Source organism: Halichoerus grypus, chromosome 1 (assembly GCF_964656455.1).
Source record: "Halichoerus grypus chromosome 1, mHalGry1.hap1.1, whole genome shotgun sequence".
Classification (NCBI taxonomy): domain Eukaryota; kingdom Metazoa; phylum Chordata; class Mammalia; order Carnivora; family Phocidae; genus Halichoerus; species Halichoerus grypus.
The window spans coordinates 79,483,500-79,505,705 of NC_135712.1; the positions used below are offsets into that span (position 1 = coordinate 79,483,500).

The window sequence follows — 22,206 nt, forward strand, 5'->3', positions numbered from 1 at the left end:
ATATTCACATCTTCACTTTATAGGTGAGGAAGCTGAGGCCAAGAGGTGCAGCAACTTGAGAAAGAGCACAAAGGTTAGGGGTTGAGGGGAACAGATAGTAAAGTCAATATAGTTGCTGTGTGTGTGTGTGTGTGTGTGTGTGTGTGTGTGTGTGTGTGTGTGTGTCACGCTGGTCAAAATCTGGGTGGGTAAGACTTAAAGCAAACCTGAGATTATGCAGGGAAGTTCTTCATTAAAAATCTCTCACGGGAAACACGGTTTATTTCTCTGAGGCTAGTGGCTTATTGAGAAGGACTAGGAGACTTGGTCGCTTCTCTGAAAGCTTACAGCCCAGCTGATAGAACACACAACAGCTGGTTAATATAGTATCCTCACTTAACTAGTGCTAAGGAAATTGGATCCAGGGGTCCTAGGGAGCCACGTGAGCCAGATCACTCTAGATGCTATTTGAGCTGCTCAGCGACTCAGGGGAGAAGATAACTCTAGATTTCCTGCTCACCTGCAGAGACGTGGCCAGGGCAGCCACCGTGAAAGGCGCCTGGCCCAGACACACATGACCAAGAGGTGAACCCTGTTCTGCAGTTAGGTCAAGTCACTTGTAGAACAGTGTGTCTGGGTGTCAGTATTCTCATCTATAAAATGGGAGGAAAGGGGTTAGCCTACTTCCAAGGCTATTATCTGGATTAAAGTTTTCATGTTTTTGTTTTGTTTTGTTTTAAAACTAGCAATGGAGCTAAGTGCCTCACAGAATCTGCAAGCAGCCCCAAGTGGCAGGTATCATAATCACCCTCCCAGAGTAGGGGATAGAAGCTGAGAGAGGGTAAGGAGCTCCCCTGAAGTCTACAGCCTACGAATGGTCAGGCCAGGCAAATCCTGGATACCCCTGGATACTGGCACACAGTTTAGAATCCAGATTCTCAACTAGGTCTGGGGCCTATGTGATCTCCTTTTGTTCACATGCTTGTATTTAATATTTCAGATAGCATTAAAAGTAGGCATGAGATTTTTACGTTTATCAAAAAGAGAGCATAAAAAACATTACACATGCTCGCCCTGAATGCTTCTTTCCCAGTAACACAGAGGAAGACCTATGAAAGCTAGTGTTGTTCTGGAAAATGGGTGCTCCATAAATTATGGTTGATGCTAATTAAGAAGCCAACATGTCACCCCCATGACTCTCATCATCCCTGGTCTAAGGCTTCTCACAGGATCTCTTCGTCTCTGACTTCTCTTCCCTTCCAAAGCTACCGTTAAGGTTCATTTTAATCTGATTTCACCTGAATAAACAGATAGGGGCTGGGGTGAGGGAGGGACGCAGTGAGTCACCTCCCCCACCCCAGGCTCAGAATAGCTTTGGAAAGGTTCTTAGACGTGATCATAGTTAGGTGGAGCCAACCAGGCAGGCTTCGACTAGAGCGCTTTATTTTACATGCTGTGGAAATTTTTCATTTTACTGGCTAAAAATAAGAACTTCCAAAATTCCTTGATATTTTATCTACTTTAAAACAATGTTCACAAGGGAAGGCTAGCTGGCTCTACTAATATGAATTTCTGCATGGGGAAAAGTGAATCCAAATTTGGAAGCTGCTCAAAAAAATCTGTTATCTTATATATTTTGGGAATCTGCACATCACTGCCTCCCCTCCCCCCATTTAATTGAGGACTTTTTAAAATGCAACAAAGTCCCAAGGACAATATATCAAATACTCCCATTTTCCCCTCACTTAGAAATGATATTTGTCAATATTTTGCTTTATTCCCTTCAAGTATTTTTTTAATCGAAGAAAATCTTACAGAGAGAGCTGAGTTCCCCCGCAATCCTTTTGTGACCTACAACTTGCCTTTTTCACTCGCCACGATATTCTCGAGATCTCTCCGTGCTGATGTTGACAGAGCTAGTTCATTACCCCTGCCCGCGATGGTGAGCATGCGCAGAAGTGGGAAAGCTTAGCCGCCGCCATGGAAATGCAAGTGGTGACTACTTTGCATAGCGGTTTAGCAATATACGGAACTGAAAATGCATTTGTAGACTGTATGACCCAGTAGGTTCTTTGCAACCCAGACCTAGAGAATTTCCTGCATGCAAGCTCACAAGAGGGTAAGCATGGAGGTGCAGTGCAGCATTTTGTTATTACAACAAAATGGAACCAACCCAACTGACTGTTATTCCAACACTTTAAAAAGACAGTGTGAGTGGAAGTCCTAAATGCCACTGAATTATACACTTTAAGATGGTTAATTCTGTGTTATGTGGATTTCATCTCAATTTTTAGAAATTTACTTTTACAAAAGGGAGTGTGCTGGGCACAGTGCTAGGGAGAGTTGATGCTCCTCATGATATGGGCCTTCTCTATGAGAATCCTAAATTCTAAAACTAACATTAAGCAAGCCATGTACGTGTAAAGAAGTTAATAACAAGTGCATCAGATTATTTTAAGATTGGGCAGATACCTTTAGCTACTTCAATCCAATCAAGCGCCATTATTTTTCAAAAGAGAGAAATCAAGGACTTTACAGTTTAAGTAGCCTGGCCAAGTTCACCCAGCCAGTAAGTGGCACAAGCTCCAACTGGGGGCATTCTCTTATCCTGCCTCAGTCTCCACCAGCAATAGTGCACACTCTTAAATGCGAGGAAGAAATCTTCAAGCGCTTCGAGCCAGGCCTCTTCTGGCATCCAGACCTTCTCAGCATGGGCAGGTAGAGCCCTTCAGAGCTTGGAGTAATGAAGATGGGAACCGGCCAAACACTCAGCCCATCAACCCGGCTGCAAATCCAAGGCAGATGAAATGAAAACATGCTCCTGGGGAAGGGAGAGGTGAGAAGAGCATTCAAAGGGATTTTCAGTTCCTGGAAAATAAAAAGGGGGCAACCTAATTATGCATTAAACCCTAGAGTCAAAGGGAGGCTGGAACAGGCCTTAGACATCCTCCTTCTGGTCTATTCCCTTCCTCAGTCAAGGCCAATGGCTCCATCACTCCAGCACCATTGTCACACTGAGGCCACCCAAGGCAGTTCTGGCCAGCTCACGGTCCTTCCTGCCCATCGCCCAGTCCTTACTGCTGCTGGTGTCCCCACCTCAGTTCCTTCCTGCTTCCTCCTGCTATGCAGGCCACTCGTTTCCTGATTATAAAAGTAACCCAAATTCGTGGTAGAGCACTTTAAACTACAGAGAGAGAGGAAAGGGAACCCAAGATCTCAGCAGTCAGGTCAGCACTGTTCTAATGCAGGCCTTATTTCAACCCTGTAAGAATATTAGCCCTTGTTTCTTTAAAATCAGGTCTCCAGGAGGACCTCTGTGATTCTTCAATTTCTTACATCTTTACCCATTTTTCAACACAGCTCCATCCTCCCTCTCTACCTCTTTCAGCCATGTCCGGGCTACAAGTTTCCTCCACAGATCCTTAAAAGCTTTCAGCCAAATAAGAACAAATGGTTTCTGTCGATTTTTTCTCACAAAATGCCACTGTCTGCTTACAGTTTCAGCCATGTAAATTTTTTCCTCTCTTAAATGATCCCTCTTTTTTTATTCCCACAAATGTGAACCCTGTATTTCACTTCAAGCCGCCATTCATCCATATGCTCTTATTCTCTTGTTCTTTTCCATTTCCTTTGTTCTTTTTGAATTGCTTTGATTTTCTTTGTCTGCAGACTCCTGGCTATACATACTTTGTGTCTTCCAAGGACTTTGGAATAACTTTTAAGGATGAATTCTCATGCGCACATTTTCACAAAGCAGTGGGGAGATACACGGCACAGAGGCTAGATGAGGCCGTACTCAGTCTCAGATGACCCCGGGTTGGGGTCATGTGACAGCATGTCGGGCTAGGAGGCACCCCCACAACGGGTTCCTGGAAGATCGCTAGGCTAACTCTAGCGGTGTTAAACTCTGCCCCGGTGAGTTTAACTTTTCTGCCCTGAAGGTTCCTTAGTCAAAGAATAACTTCCCTAAGCAATGTCTACCAAAAAGATGCATCGTCCCAAGTAATGATAAACTGTGAGCTTCTGTCAGTGGGAAATGTATCATTTCTCTTAGACTTTTTAGAATATTGAAAAGAATTCATCATCTTCATCTCCACACTCAAGAGATTCAAGAACCTCAGGGAATAGAAGCATTCCAATCCTTTACTGCTCCTACAACTGGGTTATATAACAGACAGAGGATATTATATATGGATATGACTTGTTGGCTCTAGTGGATAGGCCTTTGTTTATCTATTTTCATGAGGTCATAAACTTGCTGATCCTAGTCTTCTACAGGAGAGGAATTAAGAAGGTAGAAGAATTGACTCTCTCAGGAAGCGTATCTAATCTAACAAAGGATCAGATAAATACCACTGTGCACACATACATGTTATATCTCAAGTCCATTAGGATCAACAGATTAATAATAGCAGCAGTCATTTACCTTGAGACAAGCTCTGTCCAGGCATCTTCATTCATGTCTTATTTAATCCCTATAACAACTCTGTATGGTGTATATTATTCCCATTACTGATACAAGGAAACTGAGTCTCCTAAAAATAAGAACTCTAAGATCAGATGGGTTTCTGGCCCATGTGCCCACAGTTCCTCCTCTCCCTGGAAGAGATGACCTCTGGGGCATTACACTCTGCTTTCCACCTAAGGCACGTGTCCCTGAGTCGATAGTTGGGCTCCCATGTAGGATTTGGCATAACTATTAGGCAGTCAGCTGTCTGAAGCAAGGTCTCTATCTTACTCATTCTGGATCCCCGGGCCAAGCACAGTGCCTGAAATGAAGTAATTGCTCTATAGTTATTCATTATAAAATTGAACCAAAGTGTGAAAAATCCCATAATTAGTGTAAGCACTAACAGAAATTACCACTTGACCAGCCTCAAGAGAGACCTTTTTGTTGGAAGCCATCAAAATAAAAAGGACCCACCTTGCTCCATTTAAAACACAAAGGGGGAGGTAGCTGAGCTTGCAGCCTGGCACTGTGCCTTCTAAGTGCCTTGAGTGGGAAGTCCTCCCACGTCCATCCCTGAGCTGTTGCTAGGACCTCTGAAAGTAGAGGGTCTGGGACAACTGTCAACCCAGGGCAGGAAATGCCAGAGTTCTCCCACTTCTTTCCCACCAGAGAGAGTTAAGACAGTAAGTGGGCAGAGCCCATGTGGCAGCAACAGTGCCGGGTGGCTGTGGGGTCAGAGGAAGTGACCCTGAAAGCCAGAAGAAGGGGTCTCCATTCTCAGCCCTCTCTTAGGGCCCAGAAGCCTACCTGCCCCCCTGGGCCCTGCCAGTCCCCATGGCAATCAGCTCTGCTCTGTCTGCCAAAAAGCTGGACCTTTCAGAAAGCCCTATCCACCCCACGTTGCCCCGAGAGACCCAGACAGACAGCAAAACCTGTTAATCTGCATCCAGAGCAAGAATATCTCAATACACCAGTTTTGTTTTTGGGTTTTTTTTTTTTTGAACTTGGGGAGGGTGGAGCAGTGTATAGGAAATGGCTTTGCCTTCTGTCCAACTCTGAGGCAACCCACCACCATGAGCTCTGAGAAACAGCAGTTTTGTTTTGGAAACTGGCACCCAGAGCAGGCTTGCTCCTGGAAATGAATTTGCACCCCCCCCAGCTGCAATGTTCTACTTCCAGCCTCCCTGCCAACACCCCCTTCCAGCTGCCCCTCTCAAAGGCACCATTGTGCCCGCCTGGCACAGCAACAGAGGAGGGCTGAAGAGGAAGAAAACATTTTCTGCCCATGGGATGTTCTTAAGCAGGTTTGTGTACATGGCTTCATGCTGCATTCCTTGAGCCCACACAAACCCGCCAAAACTCCATCATCCCTGTCACAGATGGCAGCCACTTTCCAGACTTTCTGGCCTACCACAACTCCCTGTCAGGGAACGCAGAGCACGCAGCTGGGTGGGCAAAGCTGGTGGGAGGGGGTCATGATGACATGTTTTCAGTACAGCACTCCAGCCTGCCAAAGCAAGGCTGAACGTAGACTCTGAATCTCTGAACTGGAAGGGGATTTAGTCCCATTTGCCACTCAACAAAAAGATTCATTCTGGTACATTCTGATAAGTGCACATCCAGCCTCCTCCTGGATACTCCATGGATAGGAAGTTTATTACTTTCCCAGAGTCCTATTCCATATTGCTGGACCGCTCTGACTTTCTGAAAGTTCTTCCCGATGTTGAACAAGGATGTGTCCTGTTCATCGCCATATCCTTCCCCTGTCAGCACATAGCACAATGCTTGGAACAAAATAGTTGCCCAGTCTGTGTTTGTGGGATGCATGACTGAGTTCCCCATCCGTCTCCATCCAGCAGGCCTGTTTCCACTCTCTGAGGCCCATAGAACATGCCTTCTTCCTCCTCATGTGACTGCCCTTCACAGGGCTGAAGATCTGATTCCACAGCATCTCCTATTATCTTCACTGAGCTAACCATCCCCAGTTCCTCATGTGACTCGATGTACAGACCCATGACTATCCTGACAACTCTTTTCTCGATGGACTCCATTTTTTCCAGCGTCCTCCTTAAAATGAAGACTCAAATCCCTTGTGTCTAGAATACTCAAGAAGTGGTCTCTTAGGTAACAAAGCACAAGATGATCAGGCATTTGGTACATGCTGTGTAAGTTAGACTGTCTTCCTGAGCTCACTGTTTGCATCTCATGCAGGAAACCTTCAGGTTCATGAAGCCTACCACGAACCTGCATAAATTAGGAAAAGAAGGACCTTCCTTCATTTCACTGAGGCGATGTTTCCTCACCTATAAAAATGAGGATACAAATACCAACAGCGCAGGGTGGTAAGGATTAAACATAAAATATATGAAGTGGGCCTGGTTCATAATAGTTACTCAATAAATGACCTATGTTAATATCATCATATAATATTCGTATGTATTAGTATCTAACTACCCGTGACAGACATCGGCTCCTAGAATGACCTAAAACTGCCCCTCTGGCTGCAGGGAAAGCCATGTCCTAAGGTTTACCTACATGCCAGGGGCTACTTTTTTTTTTTTTCAGTGTAGATAGCACTGGACTATCTTTCTAATAATGCTATCACCACTCATCAACACCACTGAATTTATCACCTTTTCTTCCCTCAGGATACACATCAGATTATTGACACCGAAACCATTCTCTTTCGTTCTTCTCTAGGGAAAACAGACATCATTGTTTGCCCTGGCTGCTTTTCTTTCACTCCCAATAAATGTCTCTCTTCTGGCCATAGGCCATGCAGATACGCAGATAGCTCCTTCCTCCTCAGTGATGTGCTAGAACCAGCTCGCTTGCTGGCACATCAGCTCCAGCCGCATTTTCAGTGATGTCACGTTGGTAGCTTGAAATTGGCCATAGTGGGAGTATTTATACCACGGAACACCACAATCAGAGCTACTGCTGCTGGGTTTTTTTCCTCCCCTCCCGGAGATCCTGCTGTTAAGCTTTTAGCACACCATTGATCCAGCACTGACCTGCTGTGAGCACCTTGAAGACAGGGACTCTGTCCCATTTCTGTTCCATCCCCAGGGTCTAGCACAGAATAAGTAGGTTTTCATCATTCTTGATAGATGAGTAAATGCTTTTGTCTTCTGTCTCTTAATGTCTCTCTCATATAAATCATGCCCCATGTGCCCTAGTCTTGTTACAAGCTGTTCAGCTGTAGATTTCCCTTAGCTGTGATCAGAGGACTACTTCTTGCAGACTTGGATTCACCTTCCTTATCTCTCCCCAACCTGGACATTCAGTCCACTTTATTTGGTCAATATATTCATCCTTGGAAGTTGTGGAAATTCACCTAGAATACCTTGATTTCCATTTGGGGATTTCGCCACACATTCTTTCTTTCAATTAAGCAACAGTTATATTGGACATCTGATGTGGGTAAGACATGCCAGGTACCATGAAAAACACAGAGCTGTGTAACATATGGTCCCTGTCCTCTGGGAGCTTAAAGTGTCCTGGGGACAGGTGAATAATACATAGCAAAATCTATATTCCATATTGGAGAGAGAAGCAAGGCAATGAAAAGTCAGAGAAGGAAAAGATCGGTTTCTACCTAGAGCATTGGGAAAAGTCTTATAGAGGAGATAGCTTTTGAGCTGGAAGGGTAGCATTCTACTAGGCATAAAAGAGGTAATTGGCAGTTTAGGGAGTGAGTACAGAAATAAAAGCAGGTAGGCCCAACTCTGTGGCCTACATGCAGACCAGTTTGGGCTATCATGACTGCCTTTTGCCAGGACCCAGGTCACCCTTTTTCTCAGCTACTCTCCTCTTTCCAAATCAAAGGATACCTTGGGCCAGTGCCCAGCCTTCCTTCCCCATAGTCTAAGGTACATTCCAACCTGCCAGGCCAATTCACAGAGAGAACACCCTCCCCACCTACCAAAGCAGAAATGTGGCCACCATAAACGAGCCCTACCACCCCCATTCTCACCTGGGCCCTACAGGACCCTGGGACTGTATAGGATGGTACAGATGCTTTCCCTTTTCCTAATGCCTGTGGGCATCCTGTTCCCTCAAAAAAGGGGGGTGGGGGATCTTGGCAGGTCTTTATGTCAGCCATTCCTCTGTCCTTGAGTGTGTACCTGAGGCTCTGACATAGAGTCAGGCATCAAGCAAGGCCTCCCTCTCCTCCTGTCCATCCCCCTCTCAGCCCATCAGAACCCCTATTCAAGCGTGTCTGGATATTGTCCACCTCCTCTTCAGCCCTCTCTCTTTCTTCCCACTGTAACTGAAATATTATTTTCCCTAGACATCCCCCAGTACTTCCCTGCTTCACTCTTCAAAGGACACCCCACCCCCATTTCTCACTCACCAGGGTAGGAAAGGACTCCAGTATCATCCCCAGACCAATGTCCACCACTATCTTCAGCATCTTCTCTTCCACTCCATCTACTTCCATCCTAGGCATTCCCAACATCCTCCTTCCTCTGTGCATTTATCCAACACGTATTCACTGAGTATCCTCTCTGCCTCAAACATCCATGAAAACCCTTTTCCTCAATCATATTACCTTTAGATCCCATCTTCTCTCTCCAGCCCCATGTACTCCAAAAACACATGGCTGTTCTGACTCTGTTCCCTCACTACTACCCCTATTCACCCTCAGTCCCTAGTTAAGCCCTAGATTTTCCAAGAGTTAGCTGTGTAATCTAGGAAGGTCACTTACAAGCTCTAGGCCTCAGTGTTCTCATTCTGGTAATTAGAGATTACCAAATCTAATATTCCATCTGGCTTCACCATTCTAAGATTCTCTGCTCAGGCCTTCGTCCAGCTGCCAAAATCCTTCTTTACAAAATCACTCATGACCTCTTGATTGCCAATCCAAATGACCAGAAGTCTAAGTTCAGACCTGCTGATTCTGATTAGCTCTGTGACATTGGACCATTCCAATTTAACTTCCGTTTTTCTCATCTATAAAATAAAGTGATTAGACTGAATGACCTTTTAAAACTTTGATTCCGTGAGAACACAGACACAGAGAAGAGAGAGAGATCCTTTTTGGAGAGTGGACAGGGAAGAACTCATGGAGAAAATGACATTTGTAGAGATTCCAAAGAAAAGCACAGAAAGGGTCCTAGGGTGTCCTCAAGGGTATCCTTCCACTAGGGGACTGTAATAATGGGTCTAGACAAGGATCATCATCCACTAATTAAGAGCTCTATAATGGAATATTCAAGTTGACCACACTGGAACCCACTAACCAATCTGAACATAACAACAACAACAAAATGAGATAAACTGTAACCACCTAATGAGATGCACTAGGAAATATACACCCCCTCTGACAAAGCAGTCTTGCCAAAAAGTCAACCCAAGTGTCAACTATACTCAAATTTTTAAAAGTTAAATGAATTAATTAATTAAATTTGATTTAAAATGTCAACCCTGAATCTGATCAAGCCTCTAGATCTATAAGTACCAACTTAGTGAACATACAGGAGATAGACTGGGAATATGTTTAAAAGACACCTCAGAGACACAATCAGCAAAATCCAGAATCTGGGAAACTACGGCCTTACTTCTCAAAGTGTGGTCCATCACACACAGCACTCAGGATCACCTGGGAGCACATAGAAATGCAGAGTCTCAGGCCCTACCTCAGGTCTCCTGAATCACAATCTGCATTTTAATAATCCTGAAGTGATTTGTATGCCCAGTTGACCCATTTCCTTCAATAAATGTTAAACTATAAGAAAAAAAGGACAGGGAATTTATAGATCAAAAGAAACCTAAGAAACATATCAAACAAATCTGTAGACTTTTCAGACAAACCAATTATTCTTAACAGTGAGATTACCAAGGAAATTTGAACAATTACTGGATATTTATTGATATTAAGGAGTTGTTACTTTTTTAAGAGTGATGATAATATTGGGTGAGTCTTTTTTTAAAGACTTGTCATCTAAAGATACATACAGAAGTATTTGTAGATGAAATGTTAGAATATCAGGAACTTTTTTTAATAAAGATTTTATTTATTTATTTGAGAGAGAGAGAACACAAGCAGTGGGGGAGGGGAAGAGGGAGAAGCAGACTCCCCGCTGAGCAGGGAGCCTGATGCAGGGACTCCATCCCATGACCCTGAGATCATGACCTGAGCCAAAGGCAGACCCTTAACCGACTGAACCACCCAGGCGCCCCCTATAAAATAATTCAATATGGAGATGGGGAAACAAACTGGGGTAGAGTTAAAACATGATTTACCTGTGAGTTGCTAATTGCTTAAGCTGAGATGTGTACATGGGATTTATTACTCTACTTTCCTGTGTACTTAGAAATACCCATAATACAAAGATTGAAAAAGAAAGACTGATAAGGAATCAGCAAAGATTGGACGGACAAATCAAGACAAGGCAGTGCAGGGAACCCAAGAGAGAAAATGTCAAGCCGAAGGGGGACAAATGCCCCAGAGCCATTGAGGCCTGGGTTACACCTCCGATCTGGCCCGGGAGGGGTCTTCCCAGAGAGGAGACAGACACAGACCAACCGCAAGAAGATGAAACAAAACAATCTGCGTTCTAAACCAGAGAAAATCGACGTAATCCGTGGCCCCGTGAATTGAGGTTAGAAGAAGGGAGAATTTCCTAGTTGCTAAAAACTGAAACAGGTCATCAAGTAAATTATGGGATCTCCTTCCCTGAGGACCTTCAGAAATAGGATCGACAGGGCTGAAATGGAGGCGGCCTCGCTCAGCGGGGAGGAGGTTCAGATCCGCCGCCTTTTTCAGGTCACCGAGGCCGACAGGCACTGGGGCGCGGAAAAGCCTGCAGCCGGAGCAGGGGAGCATCGATGCCTCCCTCGTTTCCTGTGCTCTCTGCCCTTCTCGGGGCGTACGGAGAACTTGGCGGGTCCTGGTTGTGCCCAGAGTTATGGGGATTTTAGGGATCCGAGAGATGAAGGGCGGAGGGCGGTTGGGAGGGAGGGGAGGGATACGTATTCCCAGCGCTTTGCATTTGCTCAGAAACGCGCTCCGGCTCCCTAACCCCGTGTCTGGTTGCTTACTCACTAGCTCTCCGCCAGACAAACCAACCATCCCCGGCTCACAAAGAAACCAGAACTAGGGGCATTGTCTTCGCAAGGGGGGCCGTGGTGAACGTGGCCGACAGCTGCGGGCCGGCGCAGCGGGGCCTGGGAGGAGGCGGGCGCGGGCCCTCCGGGCCGGTGCTTCGGCAGATTCCTGAACCGCTTCCAAGGGCGCAGGAGCCGAGCTGGACTCGAGCACCGCGCCCCGCCCGGGGCCTGCAGCGCCGCCTCGGACCCAGGCGGCCCGTCGTCCCAGTGTGACTGTGAGCACGACTTCGGGCGTGTGCGCGTTCGCTGCCGGGGACAAGAGCTCTCTGTTTCGGCCCCACAGCAGGCTATAAATACCTGAGTTCAGCGCAGCCTCAGCCTGGAAGGGAGCCTGCTAGCCCAGTCCTAGGTTAGGGACGACTAATAGTGCGTTCAGGGACCGCCGCGCTCCTTGCACTCTCCCCTGGAGGGCGCCCCCCTCTCCCCGCCCCAGCCGGAGCAGGGGGAGGGGGCCCGATGACGTCATGGAACTGGTGGAGGATTTAGCTCAGGAACCCACCCGGGAGCAGCCCTGGGGCCGATGTTCTATTTAAGCCGACGGTGTACCACTCTCGGCTCCACTTTCCCAAATCCAGCACGGCGGCTTTCCACCTTCCCAAGGTCTAAGCAGGCTTGGGGTTCTGAAAGAAATCAATGTGTAATGTCTAGGCCAAGAACCCTGGAGAGTGGGCACGCAGGTATGGGCTGGCGGGGCTCTCACAAGCATGGGTGGGGCCAAGAGGCCATTAAAATTTTTCCAGCAAGGTCTCAGGTAGTGGGACTGATTTCACGCTGAAATATGCCTGGTGGCACAGGTAATATTATTATTAACTGTAATAACAATGCAGACAGTTATGGAATGCTACTGCTTTCCAGACACCACTCATACCCTCAGAGTAGACACTTCGGGGTTATACCACCACCCACCCCCATTTTACAGATGACAAACTAAAGCTCCAAGAGGTTAAGGAGCTTTAAGGAAGGATCACACAACCGCCAGTGTCAGAGCCAAGATTTAAACCCGTATCTTTTTGCCTTCAGGCCCAATCATGCTCTTTCCAAGACACTGCATTGCCTTTCAGTTTTCAAATAGGTGCATTCCAAAGGTGAGGGCGCCCACTGTCCAACAGCCTCCAGGCACTCCCATCTCTTCATTCTGTTTGCTCCAGTCTGCCTATGACCCAAGACATAATGGGGGAAGGGGACAATCCATCAGAAAGCAGAGGGAGGACTGTTTGCTCTTGCGGAGAGAGGTTAACAACTGACCGAGTTAATAGCTAACGCTCCCAGCTGGTTATGACTGGAGATGGAGGGGACAGGGTACACTTAAAACGGCAGCAGGGAAGAAAGATGACTTTGTGGAATCTGCTGTGCCAAGGCTGTGCTGTGCTAGTGGTATACTTTTTTTTTTTTTTAACAAAGCTGGCAACGAGGCAAGATATAATACTATTATCCAACATTGATGTGCCGGGCACTGCTCTAAGTACTCTGCAAGACAGAGTAGTGGTGGGAAGATTTCAATTATTCAGACAACAGCTGGAGTTTAATTTTGCTATAAGTCTAGCATCAGCAAAAGTCCTGATTTGCCTCGTTGACTCTTTCATCTCCAGAGTAGGATCTGGCATCTGACTGCCTGGGTTTGCATCCTTGCTCTGCCAGCCTGTAGAGGGGCAAGTTATGTAGATTTGAGCAAGCACCTTAACCCCCATGAGACCCTGTCATTTGGGCGGTAGCAGTGGTGCCCTGAGGATCCCAAGAGAAGGCAGGGCAAGGACCAGCGCATTGCCCAAGGAAGCTCTCGCCAAACGTGAGCTGTTCATGCTATTATTATTACTGTCTCTAGGAGGGAAGGGACATTTTGACCAACAATAAATAAATTGAGATGATGTGGAAGTAACTACAACCAAGAGGGAAAGTGTCGTTTTGTCTCAGAAGTGATAAGGGTACAGGAAGTCAGTGCCAGACAGAGTTGAGCCAAGCTAATTTCAGAGAGTTTGGAAAAAGTCTGACCCAAACTCTAGCCTGAATCCTTAAATAAGAATTTATGTAGAAAGGATAGGAAGGATAGAAGATATTCCAAAATAAATTTTTAACAATTCATTAATTCCATTGGGAAGAAAAGGGAAACGATTTATAAAAATTACCGTGCCTGCAGCAGGGCGCTCTGGGTTGGGCCCATGCTTTCAGCAGACTGTACATGTACATGCAGAAGCAGGGTGTGACCATGCAACCAAGTGTGAACGCACAAAAGCAACTCAGACCTGATGCTGGAGGCCAAGCAGAATGTTAGACAATGAAGCGAAAGAGAACATGGAAAGAATAGCTCATTAGGACTTTGCCCACCAAAAGAATTTTTGTCTTTTCCAGAGAGTAACCCTAACAAAAAAATGGAAGAACAGATGCTAAAGGTGGGTACCAGAGCCCAGGGAAGATCAATAGAGAACTAACTGGCCTTGGAAAAACACACCCATTAGAATCCAAGTTGCTGGACAAACCTATAGATGTCCTTCAGGGGCCGCTTTGACAAATCTTGAAAACAGAGTAGGATTCATCCAATGAGAGGTAAATGGACAAATACCCAGTTTTCAAAAAATTAGAAAAGGAGACATCCCAATCCCTGGCAAGTTTCTGAAATAAATTATTAACCAAGTGTTTGCCCTTTGCACATAGGTATTAGTGATTTCATATGAGTTCTCTTATTCCTTTTCTGACAGAGATTGTAGGGTGGTCATTTAGAAAAATGGTGTTTGGTCTCAGCACAATCTTGTGTTTTAGTGGAGAGAACACAGGATTGAGGTGTGGAGACCTGGATGCTAGTCTGGTTCCACCATTAGTAAGTTGAGTGACCACAGGCAAGTGTCTAAACCCTTCTGGGCCTCATTTATGAAAGATGGGGCATGTTCTTTTAAGGCGCTCTCATTTTTAATTTCCATGATTCCACATTGTAATGAAAAGGAGACTGAGTGACAGTCCCATCCAGAGGCTGCAGCCCCAGCAAGGCAGCCACACCTCAAGGGCTATGTAATGCACAGTGTCTGCCATGTTAGACTGACCAAGGAGAGAGCTTGGCCCCTGTTTTTGCCCTTTATATACATGTGTTAATGACTTAGTCCCCAAATGATAGGAAAGCTGTGGCAAGGGGTCGTGGAATGAAGATTTAAAATGAACTAGATGGACGGAGGGGACTTGGGCTAGGAACCAAATGAAATTGATGTAAATGTAAAGCCCTATGTCTACATTATTTTAAAAAATACTTACACAAGGTCACAATAGGGAAGAGCTGGCTGAGAAGTAGATAATGGGCTGAGGGTCTGGGTGTCTGTGATGATCACCCATTCAAGCTGAAGTGATTCAGCTCTCATCTAGCTGCTAACAAAAGAGCTAGTACAACTGTGATCATATTTAACAATAAGGATAATGATAATGGGGGACATGTGTTGCGCCTTTCCATGGGTTTCCCACATTATCTTATTTCTGGGGGAATGACCGTGTGAGGGGAGCCCAGCCCCAGGATGTGCTCCTGTCCTGGCCGCCTTTGCCATCAGATCCTGTGACAATGCTGGAGGCCTTACAGAATGGGAGAGTAACCAACAGTAGTCTGTGCAGAACAGGGCAGCCAGGACAGGGAAGTCTGGAAACCAGGTCCCACAGGAGCGGCTGAGAGAGCTGACCGTGTTCCACCCAGAAGAGGCACAACCAAAATGGCGGTGTGAGAGGGAGGAGAGATAAAGGGGTCGTTAGGACTTAGGCTCTGACTGCCTGCCATCAAGTCTGCGTACTTCCATTTGTACGTTGTGTGACTTTGGGCAAATTGCTTAACCACTTGGTGTGTCTCAGTTTCCTCAAACATAAAGAGGAAATAGTCACAGTAACTGACTTCCAAGATTATTATGAAGGTAATAAATGAGCTGTGTACAAAAGCTTACCTGGCAGATGGCAATGCTTAATACATCTGAACAGTGATGATGATTGTCATCATGTAGCTGGTGGGCTGTCCCCATGGAGGAGGAAGGAGAGTCATTCTGTCTGGCTTCAGAAGGGAGACGAGGACCAATAGGTGGAAGCAGGAAGAAAGAGAATCTAGTTCAACATAAAGAGACAAACTTTCAAATAATCAGAACTTTCCAGTGAAGAAATGAGTTTCCAATCACCAGAGAAGCTCACTCCATTCCATTTTGTAGTTGGGGGACAAGCCATGGGGATGATAAGGTACCATAAATTAAGAGCTCTGAAGAAATCAAGAGGTAAGCAAATATGAATGGCAATAAGCCCTTCCTTCCTGTTCCTCCTCTGTTGAGAAATCTCTGGAAGTTTGGGTTTGTAGGTAACCCCAAAGACAGTGGATTTTTGTTGCATGCTTTTCATTTTTCCTGCCTCACAATAAGTAAGCTACAGACCTTGGGCTTTACAGTCAAATTCCCTAACTTTGAATCCTTGCTCTTTTATATATCAGTTGTACAACCTTGAATAACTTAACTTCCCTCTCTGGGTCTGGCTGTTTTCTGCTGTAAAGGAAGTAAACTACCTACAATCGTGAGGAACAACGATCAGAATTAATACATTTCTTGCTGCATTGGTAAACAGTATGCCAAAAGGAGGCTGACCTTATAGATATTTGAGACAGGCAGATTCAAGCCGTCTGGCCTTTCGTACCTGGTGGGGGATGCGGGGGTGGTGGAGAATGGATAAAGAAACTCTGCAACGTCAGCAAGCACAAGGGCCAAAATGGCACTTAAAATGCAGATACGGGAGACAGGTGAATTCTGCAAGCCTTCCAAATCTTTTTTCTTTATTATTGAAATATGTTTGACACATAATGTTACATTCGTTTCAGGTGTACAATATAATGATTCAACAACTCTATGCCTTATGCTGTGCTCACCGCAGGGGTAGCTCCCATCTGTCACCATAAAATGCTATGACAATACCATTGACTCTATTCCATGCTGTATCTGAAAGCCTTCCAAGTCTTCACATCTTGTCCTTTTCACCGGAGGGATAAAATAAGAGGGAGGGGGTGTGAAGTGAAACTTTTCTCTCCTTTGTTCAGGATCTACTGTGTGTTAGGTTCGGGGCTCAGCTTCCCACCCTATCTCCACAATGGTTAGGCAGGGACAGAATTGATGATAATGAGGTTGGACCAGAGAACAGGTTTGCAGTTGTCTCGAGAACCATCCCTAAAGCCCTTCTAGATCTGAAGCCTTGTACTGCTGTCCTCAGAGCTGACCAGGATTGCATCTCCCCAACCCACTTCAATGGCCAAGGCATTAGGCCTCCGCCACCTTGCTCAAGATTGAGCTGCTGGCTGAGGGCCCATCACACCCTTCATGAGAGCCCCCACCACACACACACATACACATAGCGCTTGGGTCGGGGTACACTGAGAACACTAACCAATGATCTTTTCTCTCTGCCCCTCAGTGTGACGGGGTTGGGGTAGACCTGAGCAACATCTTCCTTGAGGGCATTGCCATTCTCAACATTCCCAGCATGTACGGTGGCACCAATCTCTGGGGAGAAACCAAGAAGAACCGGGCTGTGATCCGGGAAAGCAGGAAAGTCGTCACTGACCCCAAAGAACTGAAATTCTGCGTCCAAGGTAAGCAAGGCATGAGGAAAATTGCTCTAGGTCGGCGCCCCAGTGGAGAGGGGCACTCAGGTGGGTCTGTTAGCACACTCTACCAGGGCCCGTTGCTCTGGGGCTATGCCAACTCATCATCCCTGTTGTTGCAATGTTTACAACCTAATTGAGAAGAGAAAATTAACAGTAAGGGAGCCCTAAATAACAGTCAGTTGTCAAACTGAGACTCTGAGGTCAGGAGTGAAACGCTGCTCTCAAGGTCACCAGTGCCCTCCAGTAACTAAATCCAGTAGTCAGTTCTCACACTTGATCTTCCTTCACTCAGCAGTGGCATTTCACCCAATCCCTCCCTGTTCCTGCAAATACTAGGATTCCACAGGTTCCTGTTTTCCTGCTCCCCGACTGGTTACCCTTTTCTAGTCTCTTTCACTGATTCTCCATCTCTCTAATCTCTTGTGCTGGCAGCCCACCGGCAAGGGCCTCAATCCTCTTTTCTGTCTGTACTCACTCTTTTGATGACCTCATCCAGGCGTGAGACTTTATTTAAATACCACGTGAGTGTCAGTGACTCAGCATGCCCAAAACCAAACTCCTGATGTCCCTCCCACAGACCTTCTCCACCCATAGCCTTCTCCATTTCAGTTGATGTTAACTCCAGCCTGCCCGTTGCTCGAGCCAAAACACTTGGCACCATCCTTGACTCCTTTTTATCTCACACCTCCCATCCCACCCATCAGAAAAGCTGTTAGCTCTACTTTTAAAAAAGCATCCAGGATCCAGTCACTTCTCACCCCTGCATTTCTGCCACCTTGATCTGAGCCACCTTCCTCTGTCCCCTGGCTTACTACAAATCCTCCTAACTGGATTCCTTGCTTCTATCCCTCCCTGCCCTATAGAGTCTGTTCTCACCACTACATCAGAGGACCCCTGGGAAAATATGTCAGATTATGCCACTCTCTGGCTCAAAATCCTGCAGTGGCTCAGAGTAAAAGCCAAAGATCTATATGTGGCCCAGAGGGCCCTAGATAGTCTGGCCTCACATTACCTTAGTGACTTCATCTTCTATCACTCTCCCCCTCATCCCTCTGCCTCTGACACCCTATCTCCTCTAACACAGCAGGTTGCTTCTATGGACTGACTATACTTGCTGACTGGAGCAACTGGGAAGTATGCCTTAGAGGCCATCAGCTGGACCTTGCCCTATCAGCCCACCAGGATACCGAACACACCTTCACCCCTACCCCTTACCAGCCATTTCCACCAATGAACCAAGTAGGAACTTAATCAGAGTACCTGGGCAGCTCTGATTTCTCTGTGGTTTGGATAAATGGCACCCACTGATCCTCAGGGGTTCTCAGTGGACTGGTGAGCTGAGGGAAGAAAGCCATGTGTGAGGGTATTGGCAAAGATACCACACCAAGAGGCAGGAGGCTGGGTTCAAGTCCAAGTACTGGCACTAACTATTTTTGGCGTCTCAGTTTTCTCTGCTGTAAAACCAGGATTTCGTGTAAAATTTTGATAGCTGAATGAATGGGGTTGAACCAGATCGTTGGTTCTTACACCAGGCCTGCTTATTGGAAATGAAGGTTCCTGAGCCCTACCCCAGATCTACCTAATAATCACCGGGTTGGTTCCTGGGAATCTAAATTTATAATGAGCTTCCCAGACAACTCTGATGGGCTGCCAGTTTTGAGAACCACTAACATAGACAAACTATCCGTGGATCTGGATCTCTGTTCTTTGATGTCCCTGGCTGACAAGTGCTAACACTGGATGTGATCCTACCATAGAAGGAGACAAAATTTGGCTGACCATCAAAGGGAGGGGTTACTTGTTTATTTCAGACCCATCTGTTAGACAGATTGTTCTATTCCAAGGCAAGGTCATCAAGAGGCGTCATCTCTACACCTCAAGCCTTTAAGAGAGGACTCAGGAATTTTTATTTCTCTGTTGCCCTCTTAAGTCCCCTTTATTTCACACAGTAAACTTTTCAATTTGTATAAATTATTAAACTGAATAATGTGTTCCTCCTTCCTCCCTTGGCAGGGGAAGTTGTGGGTGCTAGCAGAGGGTGGGGAAGCATTGGAGGTTGTAGAAAGTTTGTACAAATTTTCCCACCCTGGTGCTCCTACCCCACACCCACCCTGACATCCAGTTCCAGCAGAACAGAATCAGGACAGAATCTTCCCCCTACCCGCCCCCCCCCCCCCAGGGTGTGGAGAAGCTCTTGCTGAGGACATGTTCTGGTTAGGACTCAAGGACTTATCTTCTCCTTACATATTGAACCATGTATCTTCCCCTTCCAGCAAGAGGTATGTATGTGTCTGCTGATCACTCCTACCCATCATCTACAGGAACTCTCTTCCCCAAATCCCCCTTTCCCACCCCCAGAATGTGCTTTCAGAGCTAAAAATGAAGCTACTTCCTGTTCTTTAGATGAGGACATAAGTTGATCAGAGCCAAGGCCGAAGTGGGGCCTGGCTTCTGGGCTTTACAGAGAAAGTGGTATTGAGCTTTCTTTTGAAAGGGCTGTGATCTCATTTACGTTGAGATGTTAATGGGGGAAAGCTAAAGAGACAACCTATTTTAATAGAGAACATTGGCCTGACAGTCGAGAGACTGGGTTCCAGTCCATACTCTGCCTCTCACTAGTGTGTGATGTTGGGCAAGTCTTTCACCCTGTTGGGTTTCAGTTTTCATTATCTGTAAAATAGGCAACTGTGACAATCACATAGGCTCCTATAGATCCTTGCACCTTCCTTGCAGCTCCACAAAATTAAGGCATGGCTAGGTGTCGGTCTAGGTGGGCTCCTTGAGCTAAATCATATGGCAGGTTCCTTTCATCTTTCAGTGTGTTTTGTTTCAGTTTTTAGGCCAGCTGCTGAGAAGGCAGGAATCTCTCTCAACAGGCTCTTCATTTGAAAATTCTGCTGTTCTTTACTCCTTGGCAATTTCATTGGGATTAGAGGTGAGGAAGAAGTCAGGAGAGAGCAGTGGGAGGGAAGCAATTTCTCTTAGGAGGTATAAGAGGAAATGACACTAGAAGGGGTTACTGTCAGACCTCTTCATCACAGATCAGTCTTTCTCCTTCGAAAAGCAATCTAAGAAATAAGGTCGTTCAAAATGAGCATGGAATGAGTTCTATAAAAACATTGCCTAGTTAGAACACAATGAGTGCTGGGAAAAGCACCACGCTTGCAATTGAATGACGTGGGTTTACATTTAGGCTTTACACCTTCCGGTTTTATAAACCCAACTTCCTGGGAGTCTCAGCTTCCTCATCTGTAAAATGGGCATAATAATATCTAACTTTTTATGAAGATGATGGATGTGAAAGTGCCTGGAACATAGTATAAGCTCAAACTTAAAAAATTTCCCCTCACCTTTCATCCTAGTTTATTCTGGGGCATACTTGTTAAATTTCTGATTTTGAAGTTCTTAACTTTAGCATTGCCATCTACCTGTACTAGCAATAAAAAGGAGCAGAGCTTCTGCCAAAGTCCAGCTCAACCATTGTCCTAGCACATTCAACTTATAACATCAATTGTACCGACATCTCCTTTCCTAGACCTTTCATGTTCCAAGCATGGAGGCTTGGCGTAGTCATCTTTGTATCCCCAGTGCCTGACCCAGTGTGGTTAGTCAAAACAAAGTTGTTAGATAATGAGCAGTACGTGGGCATTGGTTCTTTTTCATTTTTATAACACCAATAAGAAGAGTGATAGATAATCCCTTATATTTGCATTTCATTTTGGCTTACAATTAGTTTTGCATATATTAACTTCAGGTGATCCTAACCAGAGACCCATGAGCAAGGTTACACCCACTCCCTTCCATATCCCTACTTCATAGCTGGGGAAAAACAGAGGCCCAGAGAAGGGGGCCTTTTACACAATTTACATCCAGTGGTAGCATCAGAACCAAGTCCATGATTCCTAGCTGGCCTCAAGTGGCTAGTGTCCAACCAGAAAATTTATTTGAAAATCCTACTGCATGTATTGTACATGCCAGACACTCAGAAAACAGAAAATGTTTATATACCAGGCCAAGGAAAGGCTCCACATAGACTTGTGAAAATTCTGCTCATCCTTTAAGGTCTACGTCCAGGGCTGTCTCCTTTCTGGAGCCTATGGTGGCACCTCTGGAAGTGAATCCAACCTCTGTATTCCTAGAGCACTTGATTTTGCTGTCTTGACAGTACGCTGATTATGGGTCACCCTGTTTCATAGGCATGTGTATCATTGTCATTTCTTTCTCCTGCCAGTACCAGGAAAATGGGGAGCATGTGATCTTCATCTTTGTGTTCCCTTCAAAGCCTAACATCTTACCCACCTGGCTCACGTTGTTCTACAGAAATGTTTTTTGGAGGGAGGGAACAGGAACAAGCACTCAGTGGAAATCTTGAAAAAAAAAAAAAGGTATTTTAAAGAGTTACATGTGAGTATTTATGAGGCTGAGAGTTTCATCTCGTGATACCATTAGACTCAATTGATAAGTAAAATGTGGCAACTATCTGCAAATAAGTAATTCAGATCTATCTTGAGGACTTAGAATCAATGTAGGATAAGGGACGAAACATTGAGCTAGAAGTTGAAAGACCCAGGCCTTCCTACCACCAGCCACGTGACATTGGTTAAGTCATTAAACCTCCCCAAGTCTCCATTTCAACCCATACAAAATGGAAACAATTATAGTCTCTCTCACTCAGCATTGTTTTGAGGGTTAAATGAAATCATCCATGTAGAGCATTTAGCAGAGTGCCTGGAACATGGTGAGAGCTTGATCAATAGTAATCAGAATTATTGTTTAGTGATAAATGGATGGTGATAAATATTTAGCGTATCATAAGAAAGGGGCCAGATTTAGAGCTTCGCTCTCTTAACCTCTGCTTTCAGAAATTTGATCTAGATTATTTTTAAATTACCTGTGGCTCTGAAAACCTGTACCTCTAGGGTTATTTGATGGCATTATGCTTCAGTTGGTTTGGCTATTGCTTCCAATATGGGAGTTACCCCTGAGCTGGCTCTCCAGTGAAGCAAGATAAGAGTAAGTGTGCCAAGTCTTGAATCCAGGTGAAGCACCAAGGGCATGACACAAGGCT

General features: G+C 45.6%; 1 protein-coding gene across 4 annotated transcripts in view; it reads left to right on the forward strand.

Moving 5' to 3' along the window:
* The window catches only part of DGKG (diacylglycerol kinase gamma), a 206,002-nt gene that overhangs the window by 141,514 nt on the left and 42,282 nt on the right, over positions 1–22,206 (forward strand). For all 4 annotated transcript variants that reach the window (XM_036066663.2, XM_036066662.2, XM_036066665.2 and 1 more), the window contains one exon: positions 16,946–17,123. In XM_036066663.2, the coding sequence (XP_035922556.1) occupies positions 16,946–17,123 (178 nt within the window). The remainder of the gene's footprint in view (positions 1–16,945; positions 17,124–22,206) is intronic.